General features: G+C 30.8%; 1 protein-coding gene across 1 annotated transcript in view; it reads right to left on the reverse strand.

The window, feature by feature from the left end:
- ADGRL4 (adhesion G protein-coupled receptor L4) overlaps positions 1-15,528 on the reverse strand; it is a 107,780-nt gene that overhangs the window by 33,873 nt on the left and 58,379 nt on the right. Inside the window, exons 3-8 of the mRNA XM_069478118.1 lie at positions 14,091-14,243; positions 7,350-7,420; positions 6,257-6,436; positions 5,959-6,142; positions 4,741-4,857; positions 735-940 (exon numbers count right to left, since the gene is read on the reverse strand). Coding sequence (XP_069334219.1) covers positions 735-940; positions 4,741-4,857; positions 5,959-6,142; positions 6,257-6,436; positions 7,350-7,420; positions 14,091-14,243 — 911 coding nt within the window. The remainder of the gene's footprint in view (positions 1-734; positions 941-4,740; positions 4,858-5,958; positions 6,143-6,256; positions 6,437-7,349; positions 7,421-14,090; positions 14,244-15,528) is intronic.

Consider the following 15,528-nt stretch of genomic DNA (forward strand, 5'->3'; position numbering starts at 1 on the left):
CAGAGGTACTTTAATCATGTACTAGAACTGAAATTCTGTTGAAAGCTCAAGAAAGCATCAACTGTAACAAGACAGCAAACAATCTATGATTTTGAGTTTCCTCATTCATTTTTAATGAAAATAACTACATACTAGGTTAGTTCTAATCATGCTTTTTATTATATAGCTTTAATTATATATGAGTTTGAAAAATGATTTAGATCATTAAAGTCATTTAGATCATGCTTTAGGAGAAAAATTACAAGAGTAAAATGGTCTCTGCTAATTTCTTTATGAAATATTGTAAACTTCTCTATGATTTTATTTTAATCAACCCCCAAATCCTTCAAGTATTGTTTTAAATGACAAGTATTAACCAAACACCTCCGTTATTACACAAATGACATTTATATCTTTGATTGTGATACTTTTATTATAACTCATTCCTTGAAAATATGAAAACTTCCACATTAAACAATATGCTTTGAAATAAAACTAAAATATAGCTTAATTTCAGGGAATCAAATATGTAAATTATTTGGCGTTGATTAGAAAATTTAAATAGCACTGAAAGTACAAAATATTATTTAGAAGTATTAGTTAAAACCACTTTACTCTTTTATTTTGTTTTTGGATCTGTAGTTTTAAACTCAAGAATTCACATATAATTTAAGTGACACAATAAAAGAAAAAGTTCACTTCTATAGATTAATGTATCACAGTCGTAGCCAACAACTACCAGAAAAACAGCTTACCTTTAGGTGACTTAATGTAAATGTTATTTTTTCAAGTTCATACAATGTTGGTGGGTTAGAGCTAATCGAGACTGAAATTACTGAAGAGATAACTCTTTCCTCCTCTTCAGAATTATCATAATTTTGAGGTTCCAATAAGAAGTTGTCAGACGATGAAAACAAGGGACCAATACTCTTATAATATAAAAATGCAACTGCAACATTACCTATCAATCAAATATATATACATAGAGTGAAATTCTTATAAAACAAAAATATATTTAAACTCTTAAAATAAACATAAAAATTTAATAGACAGGAATTTTACTTTAAAAGAACTATACAAATACCCAGATAGTAAAATGTGAGCCACAGTAAGCCCATGACTCTACCATATTAAGATTTATATTCTCTGACCTCTGCAAATCCAAAAATAATCATGAACTGTAGTATCCCTTTTGCACAAACTATATTTAGGAGAAAAATAGTCCTGGATAAATTTAAATCCAAATCCTAAGAACCAGGTTGTGAAGTATATTCACTTCAAAGATAAAATTTTGAGTTATTACTTCCATGTGCAAATATATAAATTGAACAGGTAATGGGAGAAAATTATCGCAGGCTTAGACTGAACGAGTTGTGACATATCACTGAGTTTAAACGTGTGCCCACTGAAATGGTTCTTACCTATTATTGATAATATATAGTTATGCAGTGTCAGGGTAGGAAAGGCTGCTTTGAGAGGCAGCCATTTATCTGTGCCCCTGAAACTCCCAAATGTAGTGCATCAGCACATAACCCAATACTACAAAATCATAAATACCAGTGTTGATAGTATCAAAAACAAAGGACTATAATAACAAAACTGGAAACCTCCATATCACACTAATAAATAGAATTCTTTGGATATGCTTATGTTAGCTAAAAGTTTCCAAAGTGTATCACTATCCATGTTTTCTCTTTTATCCTAAAAAAGCACCTCAAGAGATTGCTAAGAGGCTTGCTAAACCCAGATACATTACATAAAGCATTTTTCTTAACTGCCAGTTTAGAAAATTTATATTAAAAAAAGAAATGGATGTTAGGATGACCTGGTTGATCCGGTAAAATTATGGCTCCAAGAGATAATAACCATCCCAGCCTTTGCTATAAACAGATCAGAGCCTGAAGTAGGACCTGGACACCTTTTAGGTCAACATGACCTGGTCCAGTTGATGAACCAGTTCATGGGACAGTGGCTTCTTAGGAGTTGCAGCAACAGATGGTCCAAAATCAAATGTAGAATAAAAAAAAAAAAAAAAAAGATGGATCTAAAAAATCTATTAATTACCATATCTTTTCTAAATGAAAATGTTTATTTGATATCAAGTTCTGACTTTAAGTAAGGGGTGCCACAGAGAATGTTCCAAAATACCTTTTACCTCCTTTAAGAATATAGTCTCAGTATTTTTCCATTCTCATCATTTTAAATCTCTTCCAATTCCTATGATTTTTCACTTATTCTAGGCCCGATCTAGGTTTGAATTCTCTTATCTAATCTATACCTTTTATAAAAAGCTAAGGGTTCATTCACTAATGAAAGGGACCAAAAACTTGGAATCATTTGTAAAGAGTAAGTTATTTTCCACTAAATCGTTATCTATCCTTCCTCATTTTTCTTCTTGTTTATTCTAGTCTTTTTGCCCTAAGACCTTTCTAATATCTGTTAACATTACCACATCTTTACTAAGAACAAGTTATAGCCTTCAATTCAATGAATAGAACACATATTTGAGCAATTACATAGTGCAAATAACTGTGATAAGTTCTGAAGACTTTACTTCACAATTAATACTTATATATATTTGATAAAGGATTCCCATTTGGTAGCTCTTCTTCCTTATTCCTATCTATTTTCTTTTTGGTACTTATGCTGCTTTTAAATGAAATTAATAAAGCCTTTTATTACTGTGGTTCAATCATGAGTTGGACACCACACTATTGGAAAACTATCAAGATGGCAGCAGGAGTTATGATTTTCCTTATGTTAAATTCCAAAATCAATTTTTCCCACATAGACTATGCAATGAACTCCTTAGAGAATCACAATGATCTCCTTAGAGATGTATTGTTCTCAAACTGCCTTATTGCTACTTTCACTTGAGAATAATTAAAAACCTTATCAATAGGGCTTCATAGGTTCCTCTTTCTTGTCATCTAAATATTATCCCAATTTCATAAGTTAAAAGTAAATATGTGGAATCTCTTAATAAAAATCTATTGTCTTTTTATTATAAAACCATATTTCAGAGCATTGAATCTTGTTATTCTCATTCTCTACACCTCCCCCTTAACTCTTCTAAAATTCAGTCTATAAAAAAAGATTAAAGATCCACCTGTGCCCCATGGATTGCTTTTATTTTCCTACTAATTACATTGTACATGTTTTAAATAATTCATGTGTTTCATTAATGAATTTTGTCAATAAATGGATAATCACAGGCAGACATTGAGGGAGTTTTATCAGTTTGTTAGATTTGCCCTGATTTTTAGATCCAACCTTGAGGAAAACACATTTTCTCACTCTGCTGTATCGAGAGCTGATATTACAGTCCCTTTCAAATGTCAGTTTGTATGTGGGATCATTAAATATAGCAAAGCTACCATACAATCAGACAAGATCTCCTTGAGATATTAATTCCAGGACAATTTCATCACCTGTCACGATAATAAGTATTTTTCAATGTCTTTTTCCAAACTTCCAAACACTACTAAAATTGTCTTTGAAATTTCAACAGTTTAATACCTTCTTTGGATTTGAGCCTAAACATTAGATGTAAGCTTGGTTAATTAGAATATGGTATAATAGGATAAGATCCCAGGGTTAGATGACAGTATGGTTTAGTTATTTTTGCTTCATTTTATGACCATCTATTTCTTACTTTTGTGTAGAAAATGACAAGAAAGAATGGATAAGATAGTACTGGTGGATTAGAAAAAAAAAAATCCAACATCAGTGCAGGGAAAACAAAAAACATACTCTTCTGAGAATGAATGTGCAACATATTTTTAACAATAAAGAAAATATATCTTTTTATGAAATACTGTCTACACATGAGACCGTATGTGTGTTGTATATATTTTTAATTTGTATTTATGACCATCCAAACATTCTTTGAGAAAATATTATAATTCATGTTTTCCCTAGGAAATATATTTTTACCCATATGAGAACAAAAATAACGAAAATTCTACTATCAGCACAGTTTTTTCTAAGTGAATTGCACTAAGAGAGCAGATAAATGGTTAAAATAGTACCTACTTGCTTCACTACAGTTAGGTGACAGGGAAAAGCTGATTTCTTTTAGGAAGGACTGATTCCTTTCTTAACTCCCTCCTTTCTAGAACTGATTCTGTACTGTCTGCTGGTGTGCATGGAGACAAATCCATTAACTTTGTGCATTAGTTCCATCATCCACAAAGGATATTCAGTTATACAATCATTAAATTGCTTGTGAGTACTAGCATTCTCTGATTCAATTTTTTTTAAATGCAGCCTTTAGTTTAGTTGAAGAGTTTACTAAGCAATGACAAATGGAAAAAATCTAAGCCCAAACAAAAATTTACTTTTTTAAAAACACTATTTCTGTGTTACTTCTTCACACAATCATAAATTTAATCTCCTGATGAAGAATATGGTGGATTACTAAAGAAGAAATTCAAAACTCTATGCAAATTATAGCATCTTTGCTGCTGCATAAAAAGTAGTAAAATCAGGGTTCTTTTGTACATTTGTGTTGGAATGTCAAAAATGATTATCTGACAGTTACAGAGGTTGGAGGTAAGACAAGGACCCAGATATTGTCAGTTAAAATTCCCCTAAGGTATTTGTACAAATATAGATATTCTGTATGCTGTAAAATCATTATGCTGTATATTTTTCTATAGAAAAGCACACATGTTATATGTAAATCTGATATAATCAAGCATATAAGTATTTATTGAAAATTCATTACCCATATCATCTATAAGATTGTTAAAGACCTACCATCTGAATCATATGCAGCTCTTCTCTTTGGAAATATATTTATGTAATCTCCATTCACATTCATATGAGGATGAATATGATTCATGTGGTTTGAGTCAAAAAAGAAAACTTTGAGAGCTGAAACAAACCATGAAAATAAAAAAGTCTGAAATTAGTTTAATCAGTATATCTAATCAATATAATTACTTATTTAGAGACAATTTCATCTATCATTATTGTATTTTCAACTTCTTATTTATGGCAAGGAGAATGAACATATTCTGAACATGTTTGGACAGCATAATTTATATCTTTAAAATCTGATTTGAGTTTTAATATTTTGATTTCACTATAGCACTCATGGCTTAATTTAATCTTTACTGAATTAAATAAAAAATAAAATATGTATGTACTGAAAGAGGCTATAAATCATAATTACTAAAGCAAAGACAAGTAACTACAATGTCTTAGAGTATGGTATCTATAATATAACTTACTATTAAAAGAGTGAATGAATTAAATTCTTGAGTGATAATTCCCTTATCTGGGTTCATTTCACCTTTTTCATGGAAGAATATCATAAAAATTCAGGGCACCCATATATTAATCACAATGATTAAAACCCTGATTTCAAGTAAATGGTGAATCCTGATGAGATTGTTGTATATCTACTATTTCATAGCAGGACATCACCCAGAAAATGTAATAAAGATGCGTGCAATGATTATTTCAGAAAACGTGTCTTGTTTCCTCAGAACAACCTTACTGGGATCCACAATTTGATACAAGATCCTGAGTGCTTTAAGTATGAAATTGCATGAAGCAGGAAACATTAGAAATTACTATATTGATTACTTCATATTATCAAAAGGCAAAGGATTCTTAAAGAAAAAAATGAATATATTATGTCCAAGAGATCTGATGTATCATTGGTTAAGGTAGATCATACCAAGCCATAAGATAACTGAATCAAATAACAAGGGAATAATGTATTTAAATGATTAACAGTTCAAGAAAAGGAAAAGGTGGACAGGAGAGGAAGGAGGCAATTCTTACATATTCATCCTTTTTACTAGTACTTCATTCATACTGCTCTTGTAATATGCATCACCATTCATTTCTACATTGATAAAACTATACCAATTTAATCAACAGTATTATAAATACTCCCCACCACCACCTTTGAGAATGGCTTATTTGAAAAACACCATTGTTTTGAAATTGACCTTCCCTTCTTACCTACATCACTTGAATTAGTATCAAACTGAGTGGTCTTTAGGAAGTTCTGAGATATCCTTAAGGTAGCCTGCTCAGCAGTGCGCATGAGTTTTGCAAGATGAGTTCTCCTATGATTTGTAGATAACTTGTCCCAAACTATAAATGTATCCTTTTGAACGAAATTATTCACGGTTTTTACAAATTCCTATTGAAAAGAAAAGTTATGTCTTTTAAAAATGTTAGAATCCTACACTAATCACAGATGAAAGGAAAAATTTCAAGCTCAATTATGTTAAGAGTTAAAGCTCAACATACTTACAGTAAGAATTGTATTAGAAAGGGTGTCCTTGGCTGAGATAGTGTTATTCCTGTAACCCAGTAATGAGGATGATTCAGCTAATATTTCTATATATGTAATTATGTCCATTGGAGAAAGATCTGTCACAGAATTTCTATAGACTTCTTGTAGTAAAGCCACAGGTTCTTCTATGGATCTAAACTGAGCAAAATGAATACAAAAAAGGAAACTAATTTAGAGTTCTACTGGAGCTTTTCAAGGATAAAACTCATATATTAAATTGATTCTGAGGTTGGCTTTCTTGTACTATACATAAATAATAAACTAATAAACTTAAGCCATAACATACAGCACTGAAATCTGAATTTATTTACAAGAGATTAGCAAATAACTTAAAAAGCATAAAAGTTAGTTCCAAAAGAAACAGAGCATGTTTGAATTGATAATTTTTTAAATTATCTTGTAATATAAATTCTTATTTTTTTATATCAAATTATACTTTATCCGATGAACTTACCTTGATATTAAAACTCTTTAGTAGTTATAAATATTGACATCCTAAGTAATAAATTATAATATAATACTTTGAATTAGAATTTAATCAACCAAAGGATATTCTTTACAATGTGATTAAATGAAAATTTTCTTTAGCTGATAGCTGATTACTCATATTGAAAGTCAATTTCAAACATATGACAATAATTTTGTGAATGTCCTACTTTATTTGCTCTTTGAAATATTCATTTTGAAGTACCAAATCTAGTTGCATTCAATTATGTCTCCTTTGAATGTGGAAATGGTCTAGAGTTAAAGTAGATTTTCATTATTTTAATCATCAGCTTTCTTTACATATTGAGAAGAATTATTCAGTGTACCAAATAATGAAAAAGTAAAAAATTAAATATGTAAAAGACTTCTTGAATACTTCTGGGATTTTCAAATTAATCCTATCTCTGATGCAAACATGATACTTAGATTTCCATGTGTAGGTAGTTTCAACTCCACTTAAAGTTCAACTCCTTGTTACTTTTCTTGAAATGTGACTTTGGAAGTATTTTAACTGAAACCAAAATGTCAAAATAAAATAAGGTGTTAACTCTATTAGTCTACTTACATTTGATAAAGTTTTATTAATATGTGCAGCAATACAGGCATTATCTAAATGGCAGTTTGCATTCACGTCTTCTGTAGAAAAAGAAAATAGATTATACAGTAGATTATAAAAATTTTTTTCCCTAAGCTAAACATATTAATTCCATTGATTTTGCACACATAATGTTTAAACATTAAAAGGACATTCTGTAACACTTGAGTTTCAGCTTCAGTTTTAGAATATACGTTATTTCATAGAAAATGAAAGAAAGTAGTTTTAAGGACTATGGTATGTTAATTACATAAAATATATTATCTATATCTTGCATTAAATAAAACAATACCTTTTCTTTTGTGAATTTTATAGAAGATAAAGGAATCCTGGCACATTTCTTGGAAGGTGTAGCTCTGTGATACTTCCTAATTGTGTAATACATATTTTATATAGTTTTTGATCACACATAACATTTAATAATATAATTTACCTTGGCAGTAAGTACCATCATTAGCTGTGAAGTGTGATTTTCCTGTGGATGTCTGATAACCTTCCTTGCAGGAGCAGTTGTACCCACCATTCACGTTTTCACATACCGTGTGATCACCACAGACAACTGATTCACTGCACTCATCTATATCTGGAAATATTTGAAAAATTAATTTTTTATTTAGTGCTCATATAGTTGCTACCTTTTTGATAACAGTATTATATATGGTTAGTGGTTTCATATCAAATTTCTCAAAAAATTCTAACATTTCAAAAATGGCAAAACAAACTTAGCTGCATATAATTTTTAACTCTAATTTGCCCAATCCAATTTGACAGAAAATTGAAAATGTTATTCATGGGCTAAACTCTCAAACTGCTTTCTGAATAGCATGATTAATCAATAAAATCATTCTATCAATTTTCATCATTGACGATGTGACATTTAGTCTTAATTTAATAAAAAAAACAATTTTTAAATACATTTAAACTTATTTTTTCCAGTATTAAACTGAATTAAGTGTAACAACTCAGTTTAAACTGGAGGATAAAAGAGTGATCTATTTTCTTTCCAAAGCTTCATTTTTGCATGTAAGTTAACCTAAAAAACTAAGATGTAGTGGAACGCGTTACTGAACTCCCTTAAAATTTTACAACTCATTACTTTTGTTTGGGTTATATTTTACCATTGTGCTAATACACAATCATCATAGATAAAGTAATTGTACAGAATAAAGTCTTAGATTCTTGGTAGCCATAGATTGAAGCCATAATAAGTGCTGAATTTTAAGCTCACATGATTTATATTCTTAATTTAAAATTTTATGTAATGCAGTGAAATATGCTTTAAAATTTATAAATACAGTATAAATACTCTGCCAGTATAAGAAAAGATTCCAAGTAACTGAAAAATCCTGATCATTACCTTAAATTAACACAAAGATTTTTGTGTTTCTAGCCCAGTTCTGAGAACTTGGAGATACTTTCTGTTAAATTAATGAATGAACCTGTAGTCTTAAATTTACAATTTGATTTTTTAAAAACTAATAGAGTAGCACAGTACTGCTTGCTACAATGAAAAGACGAGTAATCAAAGTCTAATTTAAAATGTCATCTAGCTAGGTATCTTAAATGCAGCTGCTCCTAATTTCTCACTTAAAAAACAATAAAGATAAAAAAAAAAATCCAAACTCACACCATTTAAAACTAGAATTTACAGTGAGTCTCTTGCTAGATTCTTGAAGAAATTTCTGTTAGCTAGAAAGGTGATGGCACTAGATTTAAGAAGTCAATTAACAGCCCAAGCCTGAAGGAAGATTAGAAAAGCTCTTGTTTTTCTGACAAGTCTATATATTCACGATCTCTGCTACCCAGAAATCTTCTAAAGAAAGAGGAATGTTGCTGCAGCATCATCTCTCTTCCCCTCATTTCTATGTGTATTCAGAAACTACCACTCCACAAAAACAAATGGACAGAAATTAAAGTAGGGGTCAAGCAGATTGACTCTTGGGATGTAGAGAACCACCAAAGAAAGCATTTAGTCCTGGCTAAAGACAGAAGAACACAGGTGGTAGTGTATACTAAGGCTATTACTATTTTTCTTGTTATCAACGAAGTGGTAAAAAACATAGCACTAAATCAAAGACGAGTCTTTTTGGGTTTTTTTGAGTGAGGCTGTTGAAATAACACACATGCTCTACCCTAACTGGGAAAACACCATAATGAAAGTGTGAACAGACATATAAAGTATATCATAAATAGAATAATTGATTTAATGGGCAAGAAAAGTATCATGTTCTTTGAATGTCCATGTTTTGTAGGTTAGATGCCTTCTATGCTAATAGTAAACAAGGTTTTGATTTCTCTCAATTTCAAAACCATTTAAATGTACAACATTACTCAATCTCTGAGCAACATAAAAAATCTTGGCTCTACAAACTCAATTTCTATACTCCTTCTTGCACTTTAGACTTAACCGTACACAATCTTGGTGCTCACAACTAATTCTGTTTCAGCTTTTCCCTGTGTCTCTTCCACACTCTTTGGTATTTCTGTTGGGGTCTCTGTTCTAGGTCAAGCCCTTCCATCACTCATTCAGACAGTTTGTGTTCCAGCATGTCAGCCTTGGACCAAGTAGGGTATTTCATGTTCTGGATTCACCAAGTGACATTATGGCAATCTGTAAAAATAACGAGGTAGTATCCTGGGATGCTAACATTCAAGATTAAGTTTATGTGATTTTTTTTTTTATGGTAGACTCCAAATGTTATGAAAGAATATTAATCATCCCATCAAAGTAATGTTTTCTAAACTGTTGTCTGATCTACCTTTTTATTTTTTCATTATTTTTTACTGAAATGTGGAAATGAGGTATACTGAATTTGAAACCCTTCTCATTCTGAGCTTTAGTAGTAGAGTTTACAGAGTTTAATCCAGTAATGGAATATGTGACCACCTCAACTGATTGTGTGCCTAGGTACTCAAAAGAGCTTCCACTATCCTCAGCCCTACATCATTCTATGCCACCTTTTTACCCAGCGATATAGAGAAAACCATAAAACATTGAAAAAGCATCTCATCTCAGAATGAGATGAACCTGTCTTGGCCAAAATGAATGTTAAACTGCCATTTTGCAGTAAGATCCACACTAACTTCTCTTGCAATCTCTTGCAGGGCCCAAGTGGTTTGAATCTAATAAATCTGTTTCCTTCTTCCTGTAGTAAAAAGGCACTGGGTTTGCTAATTAGAAGATCTTAATTCAAATCCTGACGCTAACATTTATTATCTATGTGACCTTGGGCAATATCTTAAAAAAATACCTTCTAACTCAGAAGAGCCCTATTTCATAACGAATGAGGAAATGTATGTGTAGGTGTTTGGAGTGGTGCTTAGGATATAGTAGGTACCTGGTATTGTAAGTGGAAAATCAAGATCAGTGATTCTATTCATATTGCACGTTTTCCCATTAGCAGGAGCCCTGTGAATAAGTAGGTTTGGAGATACAGATTGATAAAGAGTGTCTTTTTAGGTTGACATGTCTTGGTAATCCTCAAGGCTGTAAAAGAGAAAAAGAACCCTCTCCCTCATCTTAATGAAAGCTAAATTGCTGCTATGCAATTATTGAAGTCAGGCTAGAATTGACAAAACAGATTTATTAATTGACCTACTTTCCCCGCTACCAGTTTATCACTTGACTTTATACTCGTAATTTGATATCACTAAATGAAGCATATTATTTACAAATTTCATTCATTTGCTACTTTTTCATTAATAAAGTTATGCTTGTTTTTCATGTCTATAATTAGCCAAGCCAGCAGTATTTTATTATAATCTTCATTCAAAACATGATCATATGATGGTTATGATTCCTATAATTATTATCAATAATGGAGTTCTCTAATGTTTAACTCACAGACTGCAAAGAAAAAATATTCAATTGTTGGAAATAATTTTCAAAGACAAAATTCAATTTTAATATTATTTAAAGCTAGAAAAAATCTAAAATTATCATAGAGTACCTAAGGACACAAAACATTATAAGCAGTAAACACTGCTCTAAAGCACGTGGTGAAAGTGAAGGAATTCTTGGTTTCTACTAATTTGGCCTTGAGACAGTCCTTTCACAATTGGAGGCCTCAGTATCCTCATTCGTGAAACGCTGGTCTGTAACTAGGTCTCTCAAGAGCTGGGCTTCTGACATTTTGTTTTACTGTGATTCCAAGGGTAGAAAAAATATGCATGGTGCTAAATCTCACCCAAAGCATTCTGCTGCAAATTGCCTTATCTGTGAAATATAGTGTTTGAATATGGACTTTGATAAGGAACTTTGCTTGGATCATTTCTTGCCCTATATTGGAGTCTTCCATTTTCTATTCATAGAGGTTCTTAATGATTATAATTACCAGATATGTCAAATTTAAGGGTCAGCTAAAATTTCAAATCAGAAGCAGTACACTATAAGATGATATTCTAATTTAGAAAAGGAATAGATTTATGTTTCTTTGTTCAAATTCCCTGAGGATTATCACAGTGCACAATGAAAATTGCTACAGGAATGGAGAAAAAAAAAAATAGCTGCACTGCTTCTTAAAAAAGCTTAATCCTTAAGGACAAGAAAAACTGGTGAGAAATAACATTTTTCCAGAAACTGAGTTTTTCACTGAATAATCCATCAAACAAAACAGGTAAAAGCAGAAGGACACAATAGCAGGTATTGGGTTTTAATACAGTTAGTGCATTTGCTGACTACTTAAGATAGCTAAAAAGGGAATTAGCAAAAACTTAGGGCCATTCCACAGTATCTCAACAGAAATGAGTACTGAGAAAAAGACTCTTAAATTACAAATATACTACACCCCCTTAAAACACTGGGATTCAATCATCTTTGTGTGTGTGTTTTCTGTTTTCTAATGTAGGAATTCTCTACGTGAAGGAACATGGACAGAGAAATATAGCCCTTTGTGAATTGAGTGATATTAAAAGTAAACATGATCAGATAAAAAGACAGATGTCTTCTGGAGACAAGGGACATTAGGGAATGGAGAGCACAGTTAAAATTATATTAAATTACAGTGATTAAGATGTTACAAGTTAGACTTCTCCACTAAATGGAACATTTCTACTAAAGCTTACAGAGCTATGTAATGTGAACTTAACTATTAAAGGTAAAACACAGACATATGACATTCTCAGACTAGCAACAAGAATGTAGGCTTGAGAAGTAACAAATAGCAAAGTACTGTAAGTTTTCTGGGCAGAATCTCACATATTCCTATTTCCTGAATTTATTTCTATGCTATATTCCAATAAATTGTTTTTCAGCAAACACTAAAGATAAATTATCATTCGACAGAAATAGCATTATTTTCTCATATTTTAAATATTTTATACCGTTGCAAAACTTGACTCACTGCATTTGCATGAATCAGATTAATGTAGGAGATGTAAATGGTCCACTCATCTACATATCTGTGGAAATATTAATAACAATGGCTTTCTAGATACAGGACTGTGATTGTAGTCCTACTTTTATTCCTAAATGTGTAAGTCTAAAGTAGCCCTTTACTTCCCTCGGCAATAAAATGAGGAGAATAAAATCTTCCCTGTTTACATAGCAGAGTAAACGTTGTGAAGCATAGGTACCTGAGACTGGATAATTTCTTTATACAGACATTTCACAGATAAGTTTTCTTTGAACATTGTATCCTAACTTATCATATGTGAATAATATCGCACTAGGGAACTAAGCAAAGGCTTTAGTGTGATCTAGATTAACAAGAATATGTCTCTTTTATTTAACTATGTAATGCAAAAGCAGCACACTATTCCTGTCTATGTTGCATACATGTTCCTAAATTCTAGTCCCATATCTAACCTTGGCTATATGATTAAATTCTCAGGGCCTAAATTCATCTATTAATTTCATAGCTTAACAATCATAATTAATTATACTAGTTATTGGTAAATTGGGTATGTTTTTAGAATCCATGATTAAGATGATTTAACATTTATTTTCAAAGTTAAAAATCTTCAGCTCCAGAAAATTTGCTTCTGAAAATTGTTCATGTTAAAGTTCTAAATCTTTTTTTTCTCAGACTGTAATCCAAATTCTATAGGATCTGATAAATCACAGGTATGACCAAATTAGAAGAATATATTTTACAAATCTTCTAGTTATTCTCTTCAAACTTAGAAGACATGAATAATCACCTAGGGATTGAATTGAAATTACTATCTATACAAAGGACATTTAAGTGAACCTGAGATGATTTTCTAAATAGGACTCTAGTATTCAGAAAAACTTAATGCAGATCTGAAGTGTGACTAACTTTCATCAAGGCAGAAGTAAAACCACGAGTACAAATCTTTTGTAACTAATGACTGAAAAACTGTGGAACCCATTGTAGAGTGCACATTTATAAAGCATCAATATCTTATAATACAAATGACAATTTTCTTGAGTTAATGTATTTTTCTTAAGTACAAATATTTATTCTGTTGTTTGCCACCATGCTAGATCTCATGGCTTCATGAAACACTTTTCTTTGTTTCTGTACACTATTTGATTTTCTCAAAAATTGTTTTTCTTCTTTCCTTGAATAAATATTCCATAGTAACTGATCATAACGCCATTAGAGAAATAAAGAAATTGAAAATATTTAACAAATACAGTACAATTAGGGTCTAGTAGAATTTGGCTCAAATATTATTTAATCTCTAGAGTTTAATAACAAATAATAAGAGACAGGTACACATTCTAGCTTAGATAATTGAACTTACCTATGCAGATGGTTCCATCATTAGTGATAAACCTGTCTTGGTTATTGCTGGATCTAAAACCAGGTACACACATACAATAATAACTTCCCTCTGTGTTAGTGCAATTAGCATTTTCACCACAGGACTGGGTTAAATTTCCACACTCATTATCATCTGTGGACATATCAATTAAAAACATTATTTTTATATAATTGACATAAATTTCTACTATTTTGCATCAGCATTTGGGAATTCTTGCTGTGAAATAGTTTAAGGTAATGCCATGTTTATTTCTAAGAAAACTTAGTACTAAAGAATCCACATTCCACACTTGTCTTATTCTTGTTTATAATGTGAAAACTTCTTTGTAGTTGCAAAGCAAAATAGGATCTCTTACTTTTAAATTACTAGATATAACTATTAAACCTATATTGTGAAATTTAAAAAATTTATATGTAATTTAATTATAACAATGTCAATAAATATATGCTCATTTGTGAATTTATAATACTCTTATTGAACAGTCAAAAGCACGTAAGTTAAAAATGAAAAATCTGATTACAAATTGACATACTCATCATTTACTACTTATTTTCATAAAAAAATCTTGCAATATTAGGTTTGCAATCTCTTAGTTTATTCATTAATGCATTTATTAATAACTACATCATTATTTTGTTCTACAGAAGAGTACACAATACAAAAAATCTAAAACAAAATTATAACATGGTCTTTACCCTTACAGTCTTACAATATGATTTACCAGAAAAGATAAAAGTTCATAAGCCCTTTTTAAAAATCAGAAAGCAGATTTATATTATCTGTTAAATAAATGGATTAGAAAATATGTACTTCTCAGAAGTGATTATGATGGGCTGGAGGAAGAGAACATTTTCCAGTGACATGAGACCCTGTTATGGGTTGAATTGTTACTCTCAAAAAGATATCTTCAAGTCCTAACCCCATAGTGTCTGTGAATGTGATGTTATTTGGAAATAGAACCTTTGCATATGTAATCAAGTTAAATTGGGGTCATACTGGATCAGAGTGGGAAAGTTGCTGAAAATATAACATTAAGTAAGATAAACTGTGAATAGTCATATAAAGTTCTGATAAGTTAAACTTTTAACATATATGTATTTAATTTATCTAAACTATGTATTATGTAACTCTATATGGCTATATATATGCATATATACTCAGAAAGCAGACATTTATGTCTATGTATGCATAGAAGAGAAATTAGTTTCTTAAAATTAACTGCGAGTGGCTCACAAATTGAACACAAGCACCTAAATCAAGTTACAGAAAAAAATTTCACCCACTTTGGTTCTGATTCAATCATCCAGTTAACGCAAATATTTATGGAGCTTCCCAGTTCCCAAATGTGAATATGTCTATACTGGGAAATAAGTAAAAATTAATCAAAAGTCAGGATCTGTGCCCTGCTGTCAGAGTT

Source organism: Eulemur rufifrons, chromosome 8, assembly GCF_041146395.1.
Source record: "Eulemur rufifrons isolate Redbay chromosome 8, OSU_ERuf_1, whole genome shotgun sequence".
In the NCBI taxonomy this organism is placed as follows: Eukaryota; Metazoa; Chordata; class Mammalia; order Primates; family Lemuridae; genus Eulemur; species Eulemur rufifrons.